The sequence below is a fragment of the Lissotriton vulgaris genome, chromosome 6 (assembly GCF_964263255.1).
Source record: "Lissotriton vulgaris chromosome 6, aLisVul1.2, whole genome shotgun sequence".
Taxonomy (NCBI): domain Eukaryota; kingdom Metazoa; phylum Chordata; class Amphibia; order Caudata; family Salamandridae; genus Lissotriton; species Lissotriton vulgaris.
Genome location: NC_141694.1, coordinates 1,850,302,594 through 1,850,321,788, shown reverse-complemented (window position 1 = coordinate 1,850,321,788; position 19,195 = coordinate 1,850,302,594). Strand labels below are relative to the sequence as shown.

At 42.7% G+C, this 19,195-nt stretch overlaps 1 protein-coding gene across 2 annotated transcripts in view; it reads right to left on the bottom strand.

Annotated features, from left to right (window-relative positions):
* The window catches only part of SNX17 (sorting nexin 17), a 214,892-nt gene that overhangs the window by 39,639 nt on the left and 156,058 nt on the right, over positions 1–19,195 (bottom strand). For both annotated transcript variants that reach the window (XM_086928164.1, XM_086928165.1), the window contains exons 7-10: positions 11,539–11,626; positions 4,824–4,893; positions 3,351–3,443; positions 598–801 (exon numbers count right to left, since the gene is read on the bottom strand). In XM_086928164.1, coding sequence (XP_086784290.1) covers positions 598–801; positions 3,351–3,443; positions 4,824–4,893; positions 11,539–11,626 — 455 coding nt within the window. The remainder of the gene's footprint in view (positions 1–597; positions 802–3,350; positions 3,444–4,823; positions 4,894–11,538; positions 11,627–19,195) is intronic.

The following is a 19,195-nucleotide window of genomic DNA, read 5'->3' as shown; positions in this document are numbered from 1 at the left end:
TTTTCTGCAAGCCTGAGGGTTCCATTGCAGACCGGAGTATGATCTGGCTTGTGAATGTGTTACACATAGAGTGCATGTTATGTTCTTCTATCAGTTTACCATCAAATTATTTTTTTAAACCTTTATTTTTGCATTTTTCAGAACAGTAAGTGTAACGTTCAGTGCATATCAACAAGTTGACCATTAGTTATAGTGATTCCTGAGTATACATTCTTGGTGTTTGGGGGGTAATAGCAGAGGGCTTTAATAAATCGGGTAAAAAATAGGTTAAATATGAAGATGATCGGCCCGCCCACTCCCCAATTTGTGTAAGCTAATCATTACTGCTCCTTTTATTTTGAGTTGTGGAAGAACCCCTATTCCCATTCCACCCGCCATTTTCCTGAGTAGGTCACGCCTATTTTTCCAGCCTGCCACCAACATATCATTTGTCGTTAGGTGCTCTTGGTCATCCTGTTGAGATAATGGATTTCTTGGTTATGGGATTCTCATGCATACAGGAAGCATATTTCCACCCTGCAATATAAACCAGGATAGTAAATAGCCACCATCATGATTAAGCCAGCAATAAGCTGCATTGGTCTTACTGTAACTCACAGAGGACGTCACTCGCCAGCACCTCATGCGGGTCACCTTGAAGCTGCCTTCCTTCATCTGCTCGCTCGGTAGCTTCACCTGGAAGTTCAGCTCATTGTTGCCAGCGCTGACAATCACATGACAACCCTTCTCAGGGAAATCCGTAATGCAAGGGTCAAATTTGAGATAGCCGTAATACTTCAGGGTCTGTGCTAAGCGGATGAACTGCAATTACAAAAACAAAAACGTCTGACCACGAATTACAATACAAGAACCATCTAAATTTTTAACAGCATTTTAAGCTTAAAAGGTAATGCATTTACAAAAAGCAACATATTTCTTCCTGTTTAACTAGTTTATTTGCTTATAATGCACATTAAAACCTGATAAGGGAATTTGACACATGTACAAGAGGAGACTGTAACACCGAGGACTTTCAATGTATTTGCTTTGTTTGCACTAAGTTGGCAAGGAATGCCCAGGTGTGGGTGCCTTGCTCACTTTGCCACTGGATTCAAGCTAGCCTGGTTGATGAGGGCTGATTAGCCAGAAACGGATCCCAGGATGCTGGTTTCTGGCCGAGGGCAGACATGGCTTAGCAGTTCGGTCTGGTCTGTTCCCATGAGGCACAGTGTCAAGACTGATTTGCATATGGCCAAGTCTGAACTGGCAGAGTGGGCTAAAGAACGATGATGGATTCAACCCAGATCGGTGACTAGGGTGAGTGAAAAGTTTCAGTGCTCCGTCCATCATCTCCTTGTATTTGCTTTGACTTGAAATGAAAGACTGAAATCCAAGGAGCTAGAGTAAGACAAGGGGAGGAAAGGCTGAGAATGTATCACCAGGAGTAGTATCATGCAAAATAAAAAGCATCTGCATTCTGTCACTGGCACTCTGTAAACAATTCAAGATATGTGAAGAACACAAGGCGTTTAGTTTTCCATCGTGACCGAAAGGAGTTTCCACCTCATCCAGTGAAAAAGGCCTTTTCTGTATAAAGAATAGACCAACACCTAGCTGTCCCCAGTCCCTTGACCAGGCCGTCACCTCTAGGTTGCCATGCTCTATTTTTAGCAGACCACTGACTGGGACTGGTAGGCCTAATTTAATAAATGGAAAACCAGAGTAGCCATGAATCCAGCGTATGGCTTGCAGATAGTGCCCTCGTGGCTTGGGTCAACTGTAGCAAGGCTCAGCCTCTTTACGAACCAGGACGACCAGTTAGTGTCTTACAATTCTGAAACGTCAACAGCATCACTCCATATGAAACCAGTTTCAACACTGAAATGCATTGATAAAGTTTGATAGGAAATGTCAGAAGCACAATGAGATGGTATATCTGTTCAATCTGGATTGTGACTGGGTACGCACACACATGGACTTGTCATCTGCAATTATTAAATAATTGATAGGGACCAGATGCTCCATTCAGAGAATAAACCGTGCCACTAGTTAAGCCATTGCATAACAAAATGTAAAGTGTTACTTACCAATATCAATTGATTTCCAGCTTTGAAGTTATTTCAGATTGTGCGCATTATTTTGCTATCTCAGGTTTGGCTCAGAAAAGCATCTCGATCAAAGTTATTCGAGTGCTGACTCAACTCACAAATATACTGAACAATGCCCACAAATATAGACTACGAAACCACCATCTTCAATTCCATTTTCTCCATTCCATATATGTAGTCAGAGGTTTAGTACTTAAACAGTCAGCAACAAAACACCAATCAATGTCTTTCATAACCAAAAGACTTTCAGGTGGGCACCTTTCCCAGAGCTATTTATGTAACTCAGTACAATAGCAATAACACTAGACTACCCATTGACCTTGGGTTCCGGCAAAAAAGCGCTTCAACGTCTCCTCATAGCAGTAAAAGCTATATGGATGTAAATACAATTAATTTCAAGATATTATTATACTTTAAAATACTTTCCCACTCCCAGTGCCTGCTAAACCATGCAAACAAGAGGCCGCACTCTTTTCAGACTGATACTCAGACCCCTCTCCTCCGTTTGGTGAGGTGTTCTAAATATTTGAGGATTCAGCTTTATATTCGAGTTACGGTTGCTGAAGATTATAAATGCATTGTTAATTTTAGATTTACCTGCACTGGTCCAATACAAAGCGATCATTTCCAGACTAGGTTTTCCTGGATCCAGAAGGTGTTGAAGGCTACACTCAATATTTGCTCTGCATTCTTGCTTTCTCTCCGTACATTTTTCCAACGCCCCATGAGTTTTTGACTGTACTAAAAAACAGGATCTAAATGTGTTTTTCAAAATGCATTTGAAGGCGACAATTTTAGTTAATGTGCGTCAAACATGGTAAAGGGCCCCATATAGTATGAGATAAAATGCAGGTAATCGCTGGCCAGGAAACAGAACATTTACGTATTCATGTTTGGGCTTTAATACAGCCCCACTGCAGTGGAGAATTGTGCAAAAATGAAGTCAGATAGGGGAATCAGCGAAGGGGATGCAAGCAGAAAACTGTGGAATACAAACTGGTAAGTGGTCCATCTTACAGAGGTTTACGTAAGGGTGAGGTGCTGTTAAAAGGGATGCCTTTAGCTCTTTCCCGAAGAGCAGGAGAGAGGGAGCTAGCTGGATCAGAGGAGGGAGGTTGCTCCAAGCCGCAGGTACACTGCAAAAGAATGCTTAGCGTCTTCTGTTCTGTGTTTTTCTCTGCAGCTTTTACAAGCTGCTGCACAGCCCTGTGGAGAGCGTAACCTTACAAGACTCAAACTAAACAAAAGTGGAAGCCAACCTACCTCCTTTTTGGATACTTTCTCCTGCAGAGATTTCAACTGCCGATGCTGGTCCTTATTCACAAGGATCCATCCTCGTTCGATGTCAGAGACGGTCTATGAACATAAGAGACAACATGTTAGAAGAGTTTCCCTACGCCCATCCATGCACTGGGCGCCCAGCACACAGTACCAAGGCAGAACTCCAGAGTTCTCAAAAGCAGTGTGTTGAGGGGTCTGCATTCCCAGTCTCACAAATACTACCGAGAGGAGTAATCAGTCCAATTCATCTCTCGACTTACCCTTACTGTGAGGGGGCAGCCACTGGCTTGAATTCACTTTAACTAGCTAGAGGGCTCCACAGACTTCAAGAAGCAACAGTTCAGAAAAGTAATTTCCATGCAGATTATCTGCCAATTGTATTATCAACATGCAACTTAACTAGACAATCTTAACTTAAAACAAAGCCACATAGTGAACACACTCGTAGATTTGTCTTTAGAATAAATCTTTTACTCATACTCTTTTTTTCTTTTAATTTCTTTACTCTGTAGCCATAACTAATGTGTTTTGGTCCCATTTGTGACTTTTTCAGGGCTACAAGACACATACAATTTATTAAAATTGAACTATTCATACACACTACACAAAAAATTATTTGTAAACAATTTTCATTTCGATACAATTCATTATTTACATTAATCACAACATAAAACAAGTCCATTTCAATTGAACTAAATTCACTGTGCAATATGTTGCATTTATGAGTACATACATTTACATATTTTCTGTGTTTTAAAAATCAGAGCCGCAATTCCATAACCAACATCCATTCCTTGTTAAATAAACATATCATGGCCTCCATTACATGAAAACTCTGCAGATACGATCAATCGTTATCTTCTGAGTTTTCATGCAGGGAAGAGAACTGACCTTGCAATCATATATACAACGAACAGAAAAACAGGTATAATTAAATATCAACATACTTCTATAAGCTCACGAACCATTGACATCTCACTATTTATGAAAAGGTAGAAACTGGTTACGTCCCTACATACCATAGAGTAACATTTAAGGAGAATTGTTTTCATGTAATGGAGTTCATGATATGTTAATTTAACAAGGGATGGATGTTGGTTATAGTACTCTGATGTTACGAACACAGAAAATATGTAAATGTATCTACTAATTTATGCCACATATTGCACAATGATTTTAGTGGAGTTGAAATGGACATGTTTTACGTACTGATTAATGTAAATAATGAATTGTATGAAATGAAAATTAATGTTAAAAAAAATTATTTTGTGTACTGCCTGAATTGAATGATTATTTTAATTTGTATGTATTGTATGTGTCTTACTGCCATGAAGAAGTCCCGTTGCCTCAGTCTTTTTTAAATCATTAGTTGTACATTGATATTTACATTCACTGGGTGCCAAAAGGAAATGTGGGACAAAGGCATTGAACAATGACCTGGAGACGAGCACTTACCTGAGCGTACAACAGGTTGAGTCCCACCCGGTTGTCCATGACATCATTATCGTACGACGAATCCCAGTAACTAAAACCAAGAAGGACGCAGGTCAGATCAGAGTCAAAGGAAGAGGGTATGGATAGTGATGCAGTTCATTGTGACATATGAACCGGGTCCTGAAACTATTACACATAACACACAAAAGTGACCAAACCGCTGTCCGAAAAAGCCGAATATGCACAATGCTAAAGCCACAATTTAGCAATATGGCTTTTTAACAGTTCATATGAATTATGGAAACCGTGACTACATTTGATAGACACCACTGACAGTAATGCACAAGAATCGACAAATTTGTTTTACTTGCAGTTTCATATTACTCCAGGCTTACTTACATATGTGCTCTCCTGAAGTAGCAAAAAAGCAAACTATAAATCCATTGTGAGTGGCATCAAAGAGTAGTAGGACTACATCTAACAGTCCTGAAACGTTTGACCTACTGACATCTTAGAGTAAATGGATTGCAGTAGCACTATGGATTTAGGAAAAAACTAGCATTGGCACAGACTATCTGGGGCAGGCTGTCAACCTTTTGGGTTTGCTAACACTTTTTTGTTTTGTAATGGTTTTTGTTATTAAATAATATATTTTTGTTTCATCAAAGGCACAAATTAGGCCAACAGTCTTTGGCACTAAAGGAACTACTTTTTCTATGTAAATGCATATTGTACAAGAGGAGAATTTAATTACTCACTGCGTAGTTAGACAGTGGCTGAAGTGGGCTGACCCACTCACTTTATGCAGTAGAGGGCGGAAGAAACCGTGAATGGCACAGTAAAAGACCATAGATGAAAAGCACTTGTATAAAGCCCCTATCAGGAAGTGCATTAACTATATAATTTTATCAAAAAAAAAAACGTCTTGGCTTACGTCAGATCTCAAAATGTGTTTTAATGGTCAGTTGTAAAAGAGGTAGACAAAGGTAAGGCGCCTCCTAGGTCGTTGGCTCAGAGGCGCTTTAGAAAGGCACACCTGAGAACTGCAGATGAACAACAACTCCCTTTTAGGTGGGAGCAAGTGCAGGATTGACAAATAACATATATAAAAAAAAACAATGCACCTTGCCAACAAATGAATACCCAACATACATCTGACGGCACCAGTGCTCAGTTCAGGCTTTGAACTCATGGCCTTCCAGTGCATCAATCCTTATTTCCACAAGGCCCCACAAAGGCAGGCAAGCCTTCTTCCAAACTCCCAAACACTCTTCCCCTCTCAGTATCAGGTGTACTTTCACCTCTGCTCAAAACAATGGTGGAGAGACCACGCTCCTTGGGTTGTATGAACAGTCAGAGCCCCTTGTGAAGCTGTGGCACTCTCCTGCCAGCAGGCCTTCCTGTTTGGCATCTGGCCCCTGCTCCTCAGCATGTGCTCGCTCAAGGTGCGGTCTTTGGGCACACAGGTGCTTCTTTCTCCTGCTAGAGAAGGTTGGACTTGCTCACCACTTGTTCTACTTCCAAATCCTTGTATAGTGCTCACTACTGTGAGGCAATCGGCTATGATCTACGGTTTTCCCTCCTATTACCATCCAAACATCATCTTATTCTCCCTGAGTGTACGTTGTAAGCTTAATGTTGGTCTTTTTACTCTTGTGAATTAAAAGGAAAATTAAGAATAATAAAACTAGTCCCTAAATTATCAAGGGATGTAAGCAGGAGTGCATTGTGGGGCACATCAGCAGACCCCCACCCCCTAACAGGTCTGACAGGGCTCGAGACAGCAGATCAAGAGGTGTTTGGGTTACCACCAGATAAGTCATTGTAGTCTAATCAGCAAAGTACTGCCACTAATAGTAGAGCCTGCTTAACTTCACCTCCAGTGTCTTAAAGACACATTAAAATCAACATTTATTATACATATATTACCAGTGGCGGTCACCACTGGGTAGTTACAGTTAGTACCACGTTTTTATAGGAAATACATTTTTGGGGTTAGCTAATGACTTTGGTACTGCTTGACGAAACTTTAAAAAAAATATGTATATATATTTTGTGAACAGTCTCATCCACTTTACCTGGAAGATTTCAGGGTGATCCATCAAGAGGGGCAGAGTAAAATGGGGAGGGGGAGCGGGAAATGTTTACCAAAAGGTGTTTTCTGCAAGCAATTTCCCATAGGAAAATTAGACGCAGCTTCATTTAAAATGGCTGAACAGAATTACACCACATTTGGCAGAAATGTTAGGGATTGATCCAGAGCGCATGTTTTTGTGTTTTGCAGTAAATCTGTTAAGTAGTTTTTGAGAAATCAAGGTTTCATATATGTGTATATATAGAGATGTGGAGGATCAGTAGATCCAACAGGTCTAAAGATAAGGTCTGATTGGCTGCCACATCATCAACAAAGATGTTGCAGTAGCCAATTTAGGACTCATTCTCCTGCCCTGAAAAGATATTTTTTTGAAAAGCAGTGGCAGGGTAAGAATACCCCTACTTCCTACACGTGGTGGGGGAATCCTTAAGTAATTATTACTAGGGCTCCCTGCATGCACCGTTGTCATTAATTATGTCATTTCAGATGTTGCAGTGATATTATCAATGATGTCATAGGACACGTCATGACTGAATGTAATTTGTGAGGCAATTCACAGGGCATGGCAAGAGTTACTTGAGACAACTAAAACTGGTGAATGTCAATTAGTTTATGCGTTTAAAATGGTATGTTTTACCTGTATTTTCAGCGAACTAGAACGTCCCATTAACCTCTGGTTTTTCAATGAATTTCTACGTTTTTGTTTATAAGTGTACAGTAGGATATTACAATTCCTAAATAGAATGTCACTTTTACCTTTGGTTTTCTCACCGCCAAATCCCTCACAGAGGACTAACCCCTCCCACACCAACCTGCACACTCAACTGTTACCTAACATTATCAAGGGTTGCGGCAGACCTACCGGCTTTGTCAAACGGTCAGAACATCACAATATAAAAAGTGGGCCTATTTACTTTAACATACATAAAGCTGACTTACTGGCGTTGGCAATAAAACACAATAATTTATTAATAACTATAATACAACATAATAATTCCAATCTGTAAAGCGCAAACATATCACCCCCTTGAGGGTTTCAGGGCTCTGGGGGTTGATGGAGAGATTAAGTCACATGATGCTGAGCTGCCACCAGGACTGGGGGTCGAACTGTGAACTGTGTGCTGCAGTCACCCGTCTGGCCGCGGTATAATTCCTCTCTCAAGGTGTATACATGGCAATGATTTATAATAATCACTGTCACATAATAAAACATTTTCATTTAAAACTATAAACATGTGTAGTCTTTTTTTTAACATCATTCAAACCAGAAAAGAACAGACCTAGAAGTAACCAAAGGTTGTCCTCGCACTCCAGCTAACATGCAGCCCCAGCTAGGGGTTCTGTAAAGGAGTTTGGTAAGCCCTCCTGGGTTCATGAATTGAATGTCCCAGGAGACTTACTGCAACTTAAAAAACAAAAAGAAGTTTACCAGGGGGGCTGCGGCGCTCCCTGAAGCCCCACACAACATATTAAAAAAGCATTTTCAATCAGTAGGTCTTGCATTTGCAAGAGTTTGAGCTATCGGCATTGCAAATGACAATGACTTTTATGTGTTTTAAAAGTAAACACATATATATAAAAGGCATTGTTATTTATAATGCCAATAGCTCAAACTCTCGCAAATTCGATACCACTTTAATGGTGGCCGTGCCCCTTTTATTAGACGCTGCTCACTGTATTCAGGTTACAGTGAGCAGTGTCTAAAGAAAGGGGTGCAGCCAACATTAAAGTGAAAGCCCGGTATGGGGAGCTTTCACCTAAAAATAAAAAATAAACAAAGGTTCGTTAGCACATCCGCTATAGTTAAAGCAGCCCATGCTGCAAATTGAATAAATAAATAAACGCAGCCGGTATAGTTAAAGTGGATTGCGCTGCAAATTAAATATATAAGCGCGGCCGCTATAGTTAAAGCGGACCTGCAACCATTACTATTAAAAATATAAAAGCGGGAGGCATGCTGTTTTTGTAGAAAGCACGTCGTGGGAGGAATAGTGGAAGATCATTAAAGGAAACAGTGCTTACAGGCTAGATAAAGCAGACCGTGTAACGGCACAAGTAAAAAGTCCAGTCCTTATGGAAGGTAACAAATGCAGACAAGGCGGTACCAGGGAGGGACTACTAAACAATCAATCAAAATGCAACGGTTTTGAAAGGACAGTAACAGGAGCCCATTGAAAAGATGGGCGGGAAAAGTGCAGAGGTTCTATTCCATACTGGAATGCAGCATGCCTCGCAGAGCAGTGCTTCGCTGCCCAGGCTCTACCTAAAAAGCCTGGTGGTGTCTCTGCCTCCTCTACGGGCACCATTTGCATCAAAAATCTTTAATAATTTTTTTTTTAAAGCATTGAATGTGAAATGAGCATATCCCACTTCTTTGACATTCACTGCTTTATATATGTTTTTTTTATTTGAGGAGGGTGTCCTGTGGCCTCCTACTCAAGGCCCCGGGGATCCCATCACAGGAGCTGATCATTTATTTTTTTAAATGGGTAGAGAAGTGTGCCCCCTCCCTCCTCCTTACCAATCCTATTTAAGGCCCCGGGGACCCCATTACCCAAGGCCAAAGTATTTTTTCCGTTCATATAAGGGGTGGGCGCAGGGCCACCTCAGCTTGAGCCATATAATGTCCCCAGAGGACCCCATCACCTGGGACACTGAGTTGTTCCTTGCCTCGGACAGCACAGACCTTTCGCACTCTCTTAGGCAGTGACCACACGCATGCACTCTCCCACCCGGCAGAAGCAGAAATTAAAGCGGACTCTGCTGGGCAGGAGCAAACAGACTTGCCGCACCTGGGATGGGTGAAAGAAGGGGAGCCGGTGAGGGCCACAGGGGCCCACAGCAATGGCAGGCCTTGGGGCTCTCCTCACAGCCCTAAGGCCTGCCATTGCTGTGGGTGTCCAGGGTGGGACTAGGGCACCCATGGCATTTTTGATTTGTTTAGGCGCTGCCAGAGGATGGGGATGAGATCCCCAGAGTCATGGAATGGCTTGTGGGGGCATAAATCCCAACCCCTATAACTAATGAGGTGGCCCGGACCTTTTGATAGCTTGGGGATGGGGGCAGCATGTCCCGCTCCTAAAATACAAACTCAAGGGGTGGCTGGAGTGGGAAATTAAAACTGAAAAAGGACCATTTTTTTCCTGACAGTAAGCAGTGGATACTCAGCAAATCTGTGACACCCATGCCCCCGCCTTCCCCACCAAATCAAATCACCACCACCCGGCCAAGGAGACCAGCGTAGCCCCTACCCCCTTATATGTTTTTCGTTTTACCTTTTTGCAGCACAGGGGACTGGGTTCCCTAGTCTTAAAACGTCTGTCGCAGCATCATTGTTGATATCTTTGCAGCCAATCAAACCTGACCTTTTGATCGGTCGGCTCCGCAGTGCGATATATACATGCATTTTGAACCTTCATTTCTCAAAAACTACTGAAAGGATTTAAACTACATCACAAAAGATCTAGCTTTGTGTCAATTTGGTGTAAATACGTTGAAATGTTTTTTTGCCGTTGGTCAATTTTCCAATAGAAAATTGCATGGGGGAACATTTTTCAGGATCACACTTTTAATAGCTCCCAACCACCCCCTAACGCCCAAAATATTGCTACATGGAGCAGATTCAAAAGCTACAGTGAAGCAGACATCTGCAAGGTCATAGCAGCACTGAAATACACCTCACACTTCATTGAACGGATGCTCTCATAACTCTCAAAAAATCTGTCACCTTTCTTACTCTTAAGACCCAGAGAGTCAATGCATCTCTCACCCAAGAGACTGCCTGAAAACTGTGCAAATGACAACTCACCTGAAAGAACACAAGCATTGATCCAGCTGAACTAAACTTTTGTTCAGTATACAAACTCTCTTTTTTGGCAACAGCACTAGAAAAAAGTTCCCATTACCCAACTCGGTCAACAAATTGAAAACTATGATCTGCTCAACAACTGCCAATCTGGTCCAGGCTAAAGAACAGAGATATCCACCCTACACATCATGGACAATGCTCTAAAAATCTTGGACCAGCACAACAACTGTCTTCTCACCCTCGTTTATCCACTGCTTTAGACACAGTAAACAATATCAGTCTACCAAAGACACTTGAGCAGAGAATGGGGTTTACAAGAATGTGCTCAGATGTTTCTCCTCTTATCTAAATAACCATACACAGCTAATCAAATTGAAGGTTTCCTTTTCTAACCCACCCTCGCGGAGGTTGGGAGTATCTCAAAGCTCCACCCTCTTCCCATATGCTACATGAAGTCACTGACCAAGATTCTCAATCACTCATATTTGGCGTACCATATGTACGAGGATGACAGTCAACTAGAGCCTACCTGGTGACTTTATCCTTCTCAACAAAGTGTAAGTAAATATCAAAGGCTGGCTAGCCCAGAACTACTTCAAACTGAACTCCTTGAAGACGGATTGCCTCCTCATCTCTCCCCTCACAGTCCCATTGGTACATGAGTGGCTCAAATAATTAGAAACTGTCAACGGTAAAACATTCAGCATTGAATCAACGAAAAACCAAGGAATAACATTGAACAAAAACATGAACATGCAAGCCTACATCAGCGTGTACACATGCAGTTCTTTATTTCAGACTTGCGTGAAATGTAACGTACAACTTGTGCTCACCTTTTCCGTAGAATTATTTTGTATTCTTGATTCCGGAGGCTAGTAACGGACACATAGGGTAATTCAAACTCTTGAAGCTTCCTTACAACTGTAGCCAAGAAAGGGAGACAGATTTAATAGGATTAGAGCAAAGTCACAGGGATTTTTTTGTAGACACAAATATCAGAAAATGTAATTGCTTTAAGTGGATATATTACATCATCTGCCCTTACAGAGGAACACATTTCATCAGTAATAAATATAAGATTTGTCATCATGTTCTGCCTATTATTACCAACTCTTATGAATTCCGAATACTGAAAAAACTAAATGTTTTGTTTATCTGCAGAAGGCATGTCAAGAGCCATTCTGATACCCTTCCTTCTGAGGACAGACCACTGAATGCAGGAGGACAAACTCAGTCAATCCTCACCACCATATATATATCTATTAAATTACGTTTATGAAGTCAGGATCTCCGAAAGAGTCCAAGCTAAAAAGGGCATGGAAAGTAAATATTAGGAGACTGGATTGAGACTTGCTTTCTGACAAACTGCATCATCAACAGGTGACTAGCGACTAACACATCTTTTGTCATTAGGGAGTGTGGTATGGATTACAAAATTAACAACAGAATTATTCCGGCTTGACACAAAGTTCAAAGATGCCTCGTTTTGAATCCAGGGAGGACTCAAAAAACCTGCTGGTACTCAAAGCAGCAAAATGAGACTGCTATAGAAGAGGATGCTGGTAAAATCAGAGTGGGTGCAAGTGTGTGGTAGTATGTTGTGACTGGGTGGGACTCGTGTCCGACAATACTGGAAAATGCAGTCCAGATAACTTAAAAGACTGGTGGTCAGCTGTTCCCCTTTCTGTTTCCGATAAGCAGCCGGACACAGCCTGGTTGGACGAATGGACTCGCGCAGGCTCAGAAGCAACCTGGGGACACGAAGCTGGAAACAAATACGGCTCCTTTAACTCTGCCGACGAGGGAGACGAGGCTCCACCCACTGGCAACGTCACACGCTCAAAAGAAGGCGGAATCGGGAAAGCGGCGAACAGCGTGTCCCAAGGAGAAGACGGACGAGGCTGGAGACGAAGTACGGAACCGGAGCCCTGCGAAGAAGAAGCCCTGACGAGCCCAGCAGTGGACAACAAGCCAGGAGGCCAACGGTCCTGCGAATCGCCCCGCCACACTTCCGCGGGAGTAGTGTGGCTTGCAAAGGTACAGGGCAAAGTGGCGGGCTGGGTGAATCGGAATAGTACAGTAAATGAGTGAAACTGCCAAAAGCGTAGCCTCACTGTCCCTTTTCCTTCACGAGCACTAATAGGCACTAGAGCTTACGTTTCGTTGCACTCCTTCACTCGGTGTCCCTCACCCCCTGGTCCCCTATCAACCTGCGAGGTGGTCAGCCTGACTCCTTGTTGTTTCTTTTTCTTCCCAGGCACGATTGGAGTTGAGGACCTTGGCCCCCGACGACCACTGATCACTTCCGTTCTGGAGAACTATCGGCACCTGCGTGGAAGAAACGCCCTGGAACTCTCATCGTTTCCCAAAGGAGTCAGGACGGAACCCGACGAGTTTGCTCGCATTAGACAAACTAGTAGACGGAGAAAAGCATACTTAAAAATAAAACCCTCTTTGAAAACTTTATTCAACGTGTCAGAGTCGCTCCCTCCCACCTCTCCTGGTCCTGATACCGTACATATGTGTAGCGTAAAACTGCCCACAGTTCAATGATCAAAGACCCTACAAAGCTTAGTGATAGGATGCAGGGTAAGGCTGGCAGTGGGCAGGTACTTCACATGATCCCTGGGGATCATACCTATATTACAATAAGATATTGTAGAAACTCCTTCACTGCGCACATTTTAAGACAACAATGCGGGGACAGTATGCACAACACCAAGGTAATTCCATCAAAGGCGAGGCCTAGACACAATGACACTTAGAAGGCTTTATGAGAATCACCAGAACACAGCACACAACAAGTAGAAGAGGGCTAGAATGGCAACCGCCATGCTACGTGAAATATGTTCTGTCTGAGATGGAGAAGCCTCTACAATCAGATGCCATCGGAGAAGGATACGATGAAAGAGGTGCTCTGGAAGATGAGCAAGAGATCCCTCATAAGAGTCAGGGTATAAGGGTCGAAATGAAATCTGAACCGACACTGTGGAGGAAAAGTAGCAAACAGAGTGGCATCTAAGACTAAGGTGGATTGTGACAGCAGCAACATGGCTGAGGATGGGGAAGCACCAGCTAGGGACTGTAGACTCACAATAAGGCATTTAAAAGGAAGGAGAAATTATAAAAGGCTGTGACCGGTACTAGGTGTTCCTGGAAAAGGCAACAGGAGTCAATACCTTGGCATCTGTACTGAAGAAGAAATTAGAATAAAGATATTTTTGAATTGTTAGATTTCGTTTTTTTCCTACAAACAATGAAAGACAGTAATCTTGTGGGTTTAAGGTGCTGAAGACAACTACATTTTCTATGTGGCTCTTATGGACAGTGCAGAAGTGGGGTGAGTGTCCAAAAAAGACAAGCATACTAGAAAGTCGATACGGATTCTGTAGACTTCCTCCATAACTTCTGGGGTGGGGTCTCAGACCCCACGGTACAAGGACTCCGCTCATTTCACACGCCTCATCCGTTTACTCAAACGCAGGGCTGAGAGTGGGAATCTGAATAAGCAATGTTCAGGGCATGGGGACTAGTGACTGAACCAGGTCTGTAGTCGTGTACTTTTGCTGCTGTGATTTGGTGAAGATTTTAAGGTGCTCTGCTGACCTTAACATCCAACATCCCCCACTGAGAACTCTCACCTTCCCAGACCAGGGAGTGCATCAAAGGGTACTGATACACCCCTTCCTCTCCAAGAACAGTCAGTATCCCCAATGCTGGTGGCACGGGGCTGTGAAGTGATGCTATCAATAAGAACATTTGCTCATTTGATCCCTTCCGGTTAGAGGATCACTAGCTTCGCGGAAGAGGACAGACATGTGACATACACCAACATTATCTTCAATCGTATCAAATGAAAATTTCAAAACGATTACTGAATACGAGCTTTAGAAGGTCATAACCTCAATCTGTAATGAGAAGAGAAAGTAGAGTGTAGTTTTACCAGATACTATTGGCTAGAATGCAGATTGCTAGACAATGGTTGCTTTTATAAATTGTGCACTGTACATTGATTTTTAAAATATATACTGTTTCAGAATAAGTACTCCTGAGATTTTGATGCTTTATTAAAAAACCTATTTAAATCTAGTTTACAGCAGCTGCATAGAGATGTGCTAAAGTATAAAGAAAATTAAGTGATACATGTTACAAGTAGCATGAGCAACTTCTCAAAAAAGTTTCCTACATACAGAGTTTTCGATTTTCAAAACCGGACTGGTTATGCAGATTTTCTTTTCGTGGCCACTTCATAATGTTATTGACATAGGTACAGCGCATAGCTGCAAATCGTGTGGCTTTGCAGGGTTGTATCCTAGCAGAATGTCTAGGTGGGTTGAGTCTATGCTAGATCAGAACTCATTTTGGTCATGCAAGCAGGCTAGAGCTGTAATGTGATTGTTGTCGCTGCTGCTATTGGCAAATTGTTGCTCCTTTATTCTAGGTAATAACAGTCCTGAGAATTCTTCTGCAATACGAGGGACCTCCTATAATCAATCGTTTTCAACAATCTATTCCCCACACTGAACATTGAATTTAGTTGCGCTAGTCACCGGATTTACACGGGGAAAGTGAATCCTTCATTTACACAACATGTAGTAAACTGTAAATATGTGCAACACAAAATATCCAGTCTTTCATCGCAAATCAACAACATTCATTTTTGAATGTATACATATATATTGAATTACACAAAGTTTTATTCATACTTCATCTTTCGGACACCAGCTTCTTTAAAGTAACAGTATGTGTAGCTACCATGAGATCACGTTAGAGACATCATAGTCCCGTCTCAGTCTCCAAGCACCCCTATTTTCTTTTGATTGGGCACTCTCTACAAGTCCACCAAAGTATGCAACCATGTAGTTCTTTTCAAGACCATCGTATCTCTTATCCCACAGATGGTCAACGTCACCACCTGCGCGTCTTCCAAGGACGGTTACTTTTGAAAGGACTAATCTTGTGCTTGAAGTGATTAATTCTAGAATCAAGTACTCAAAGGAGATTCTTGCAGGCCTGCTTCACGAGATGTTGTTACAAGAGTTACAAAGTACAGAATCCGCCTGTCCGTCTCACCTTGTGTCTGAAGCAGACCGACAACATCTCGCTTTGGCATCCCACAGATAAATCAAGACTGAGTTTCAAAATCTGATCCCTCTAGCCTACAGCCATTTAATCCCAAACACATTGTTGACTGTCTGGGCTGCCGACACAAGACCTTTCAAGGCCACTCTGAGAATTTAATAAGTTACTTACATTTTGTAATGCCCTTTCAGGTGGATAGTCTAACCTGACCTTTCCAGTCCTCTTATGTTCCATGCAGACTGGATATGGAAAAGGTTCACAGCTCCCACACCACAGCAGGTGGACGATCGGACTCCACAAGACCCAGCTCAGCACTGGATACACAAAGGCATCACCCCCACGCACTGAAGCCAGTATACCACCTTTGCTCCATACCCCAGAAGCAGAGACAGAGTAGGATGAACCCACCTGAGGTGACACAGGCAGTGAACAACATCCAACTTGGGATCTGATTAATTTCCCAAACGTCCATGCAACAGAACAGGGAGAGGGCGAGGAATATGTAGGTCTATAAAGAATCCAAAGAGAAGTTTTCCACAGGATACTTCGCACTGCAGATTGCTCACCTTTGTGAATTATTCTAAAGCAGTCTCTCCTTAGTAAGAGGTGGGTTTGATGAGTGGACCTGCGGAAGTGTTAAAGAACTTAACTGGCAAAATTATTCTTTCTCTGACCCGATAATCAATGCAGTGGCGCCTGGTAAAAATATGAACGAAAGCGCAAGTGGCAGCTTGGTGAATGAATAAATTGGAAAACCCCCTCCCACTGTTGAGGTATAGCCATATTTGTAGCCTTTGCTCTGGCGGAATCAATTCCGAAGCCCGCTGCAGGTCCTTTTTTGTTCAGCTTAATGAAGTGAACAATTCAATGAGCTATGGTTTGCTTCTGCACTGCTTTTCCCTTCTTCGTACTGGTGAATCCAATGATCAGCTAATCATCAATGCCGTGGTCCTCCGCCCTATTAACATAGATGCTAAGGGCATGCACTAGCATAAAATCGATGCAGTCTTTACTTCTCCTTGGAATGACAGAGGGTAAAAGGCATGGGAAATGTAACTATTTCATCGCATGAGAAGACATCACTTTTGAACGGAAGGACCAAATTATCTGGGAACAATGTTATAATTGGAAGATGGACAGACAAAGCCTGAAGCTTCCTAATGCGATTCGCAGAAATAGGCGATTTGAATTATGAGAACTGATCAGGTAGGTGGAGAAAGGCAACAGCACCGATAAAAAACCTTTAACTGTGCCAAAGGCAAAACCTTGCTTGCAGAGGGTTAACTAACTCAGGAAACAAAGTAGATTGATGGAAGGGCAGAGCACTGTCAAGATGACTTCCACCACTTGCATCACAATGTCAAAACATCTTAGCGGGTCTCTCTCAAACATTCTTCGTGTATAAAGGTGCTGAATGTTCCATGTTGTTGGGACAGAAGGTTCTTCTGAAGAAGTCGTCCGAGGACAGATGTGCAGGGTCAGAAGTCAGAGAACAGTTCTCTCTGAGCCCAATCTGGGGCCATCACAATTCCCTGCACGCAGTAGCCCACGATTTCCTCAGGATTGTCGCCTATCCCAGTTGATGACCATTCTAGCCAACTGAACCCTGGCCAGGAAACTGTAATACAACTAAATAAAAGGTATCCCTTTTGGTGGAGAATGGGTGGGACTCTGGGTACAATATAAATTACCATAAAACGGACCTCCTATCCCTCGCTCTCTTGGTGGAAGAAATGTAAATCCTGGGAGTCAAAATAACTTTCAAAATTATAAAGGGGGCTATATGATTTTCTGGCAAGAAATTAGGGGAGACTTAAGGAGGCACTGAAGATTAGCCGCACAGCGATGATTAAGCTGAATACAATTCTTAGACTGGCTCAAACAGAAAAGAGAACATTAGATCACCTTCATTGATCCTTGGTCAGCTTTGTGAGGCCAAGGAAATTAAGAGCTGCAAAAAATAAAGAGCAGAAACGGCTTCCCCTATACGTTTATAATTATTACAAAGTGGTTCTACTTCATGCATACATGAGTGGCCAAGGAGAATGTCCAACAAACATTATCCATGTAAATTAAACTGTGGTTAAAAGATCCCTGTGAGATTTAATATGGTTGCCATTAAAAAACAGACCTCAAAATGTTTACTTCAGTAAAACAACCAGCAAACTATTAGATGTTTGGAAAAAAATAAGACAGGCAAGTAAGATTATGTTTTTTCCATCTCTGCTGGCAACCAAAAGTATTTACAACAAGGGGTGGTGAGGGACAGAGTCTCTGAATTAAGCAGAAAGCTCTCACCCAGTCAAGAGATCAGGGCTAGATCCAACACCGTTTTTTAGCTCACGGCACCATCCCAGTTTCAGAACCTGGCTGTATGCAAATTAGTCTGTTCCTGTCCCAGTGCATGATGGGAACGGGACAAACCAAACTACAAAAGCCAATTCTTACACTGGGAAGGAAACAAGCTCCCGGGGACCGGTTTCTGGCATTACAGCCGTCTTCGGCCCGGTTTGCTTGAATCCTGATGGTGCAATGAGCAAGGGTCTCACATCTGAGAATACCCTTCCACGCTTAGGGTGGACAAAAATATTTACAACAAGGGGTGGTGAGGGACAGAGTCTCTGAATTAAGCAGAAAGCTCTCACCCAGTCAAGAGATCAGGGCTAGATCCAACACCGTTTTTTAGCTCACTGCACCATCCCAGTTTCAGAACCTGGCTGTATGCAAATTAGTCTGTTCCTGTCCCAGTGCATGATGGGAACAGGACAAACCAAACTACAAAAGCCAATTCTTACACTGGGAAGGAAACAAGCTCCCGGGGTAGCTTGTCTCCTTTCTGGTGAAGAATTGGCTTGGTAGTTTAGTCTGCCCTGTTCCCATGATGCACTGGGCCAGGGACAGACTGATTTGCATATAGCCAGGTTCTGAGCCGGGGTGGGGCAGTGAGATAAATAACGGTGATGGATCAAGCCCTGATCTTTGGACTGGGTAAGAGTGGTCTGCTCAATTCAGACACTCTGTTCATCACCACCCCCTTTTCTAAATCGTTTTTGGCCACTATAGGTGTGGCAGGGTATACTCAGACATGAGTCCCTTTTTTCACTGTTCCATCAGGATTCAAGCAAGCCGGGCCGAAGACGGCTGAAATGCCAGAAACCGGTCCCCGGTAGCTTGTCTCCTTTCTGGTGAAGAATTGGCTTGGTAGTTTAGTCTGCCCTGTTCCCATGATGCACTGGGCCAGGGACAGACTGATTTGCATATAGCCAGGTTCTGAGCCGGGGTGGGGCAGTGAGATAAATAACGGTGATGGATCAAGCCCTGATCTTTGGACTGGGTAAGAGTGGTCTGCTCAATTCAGACACTCTGTTCATCACCACCCCCTTTTCTAAATCGGCAACCAAAAGTGAC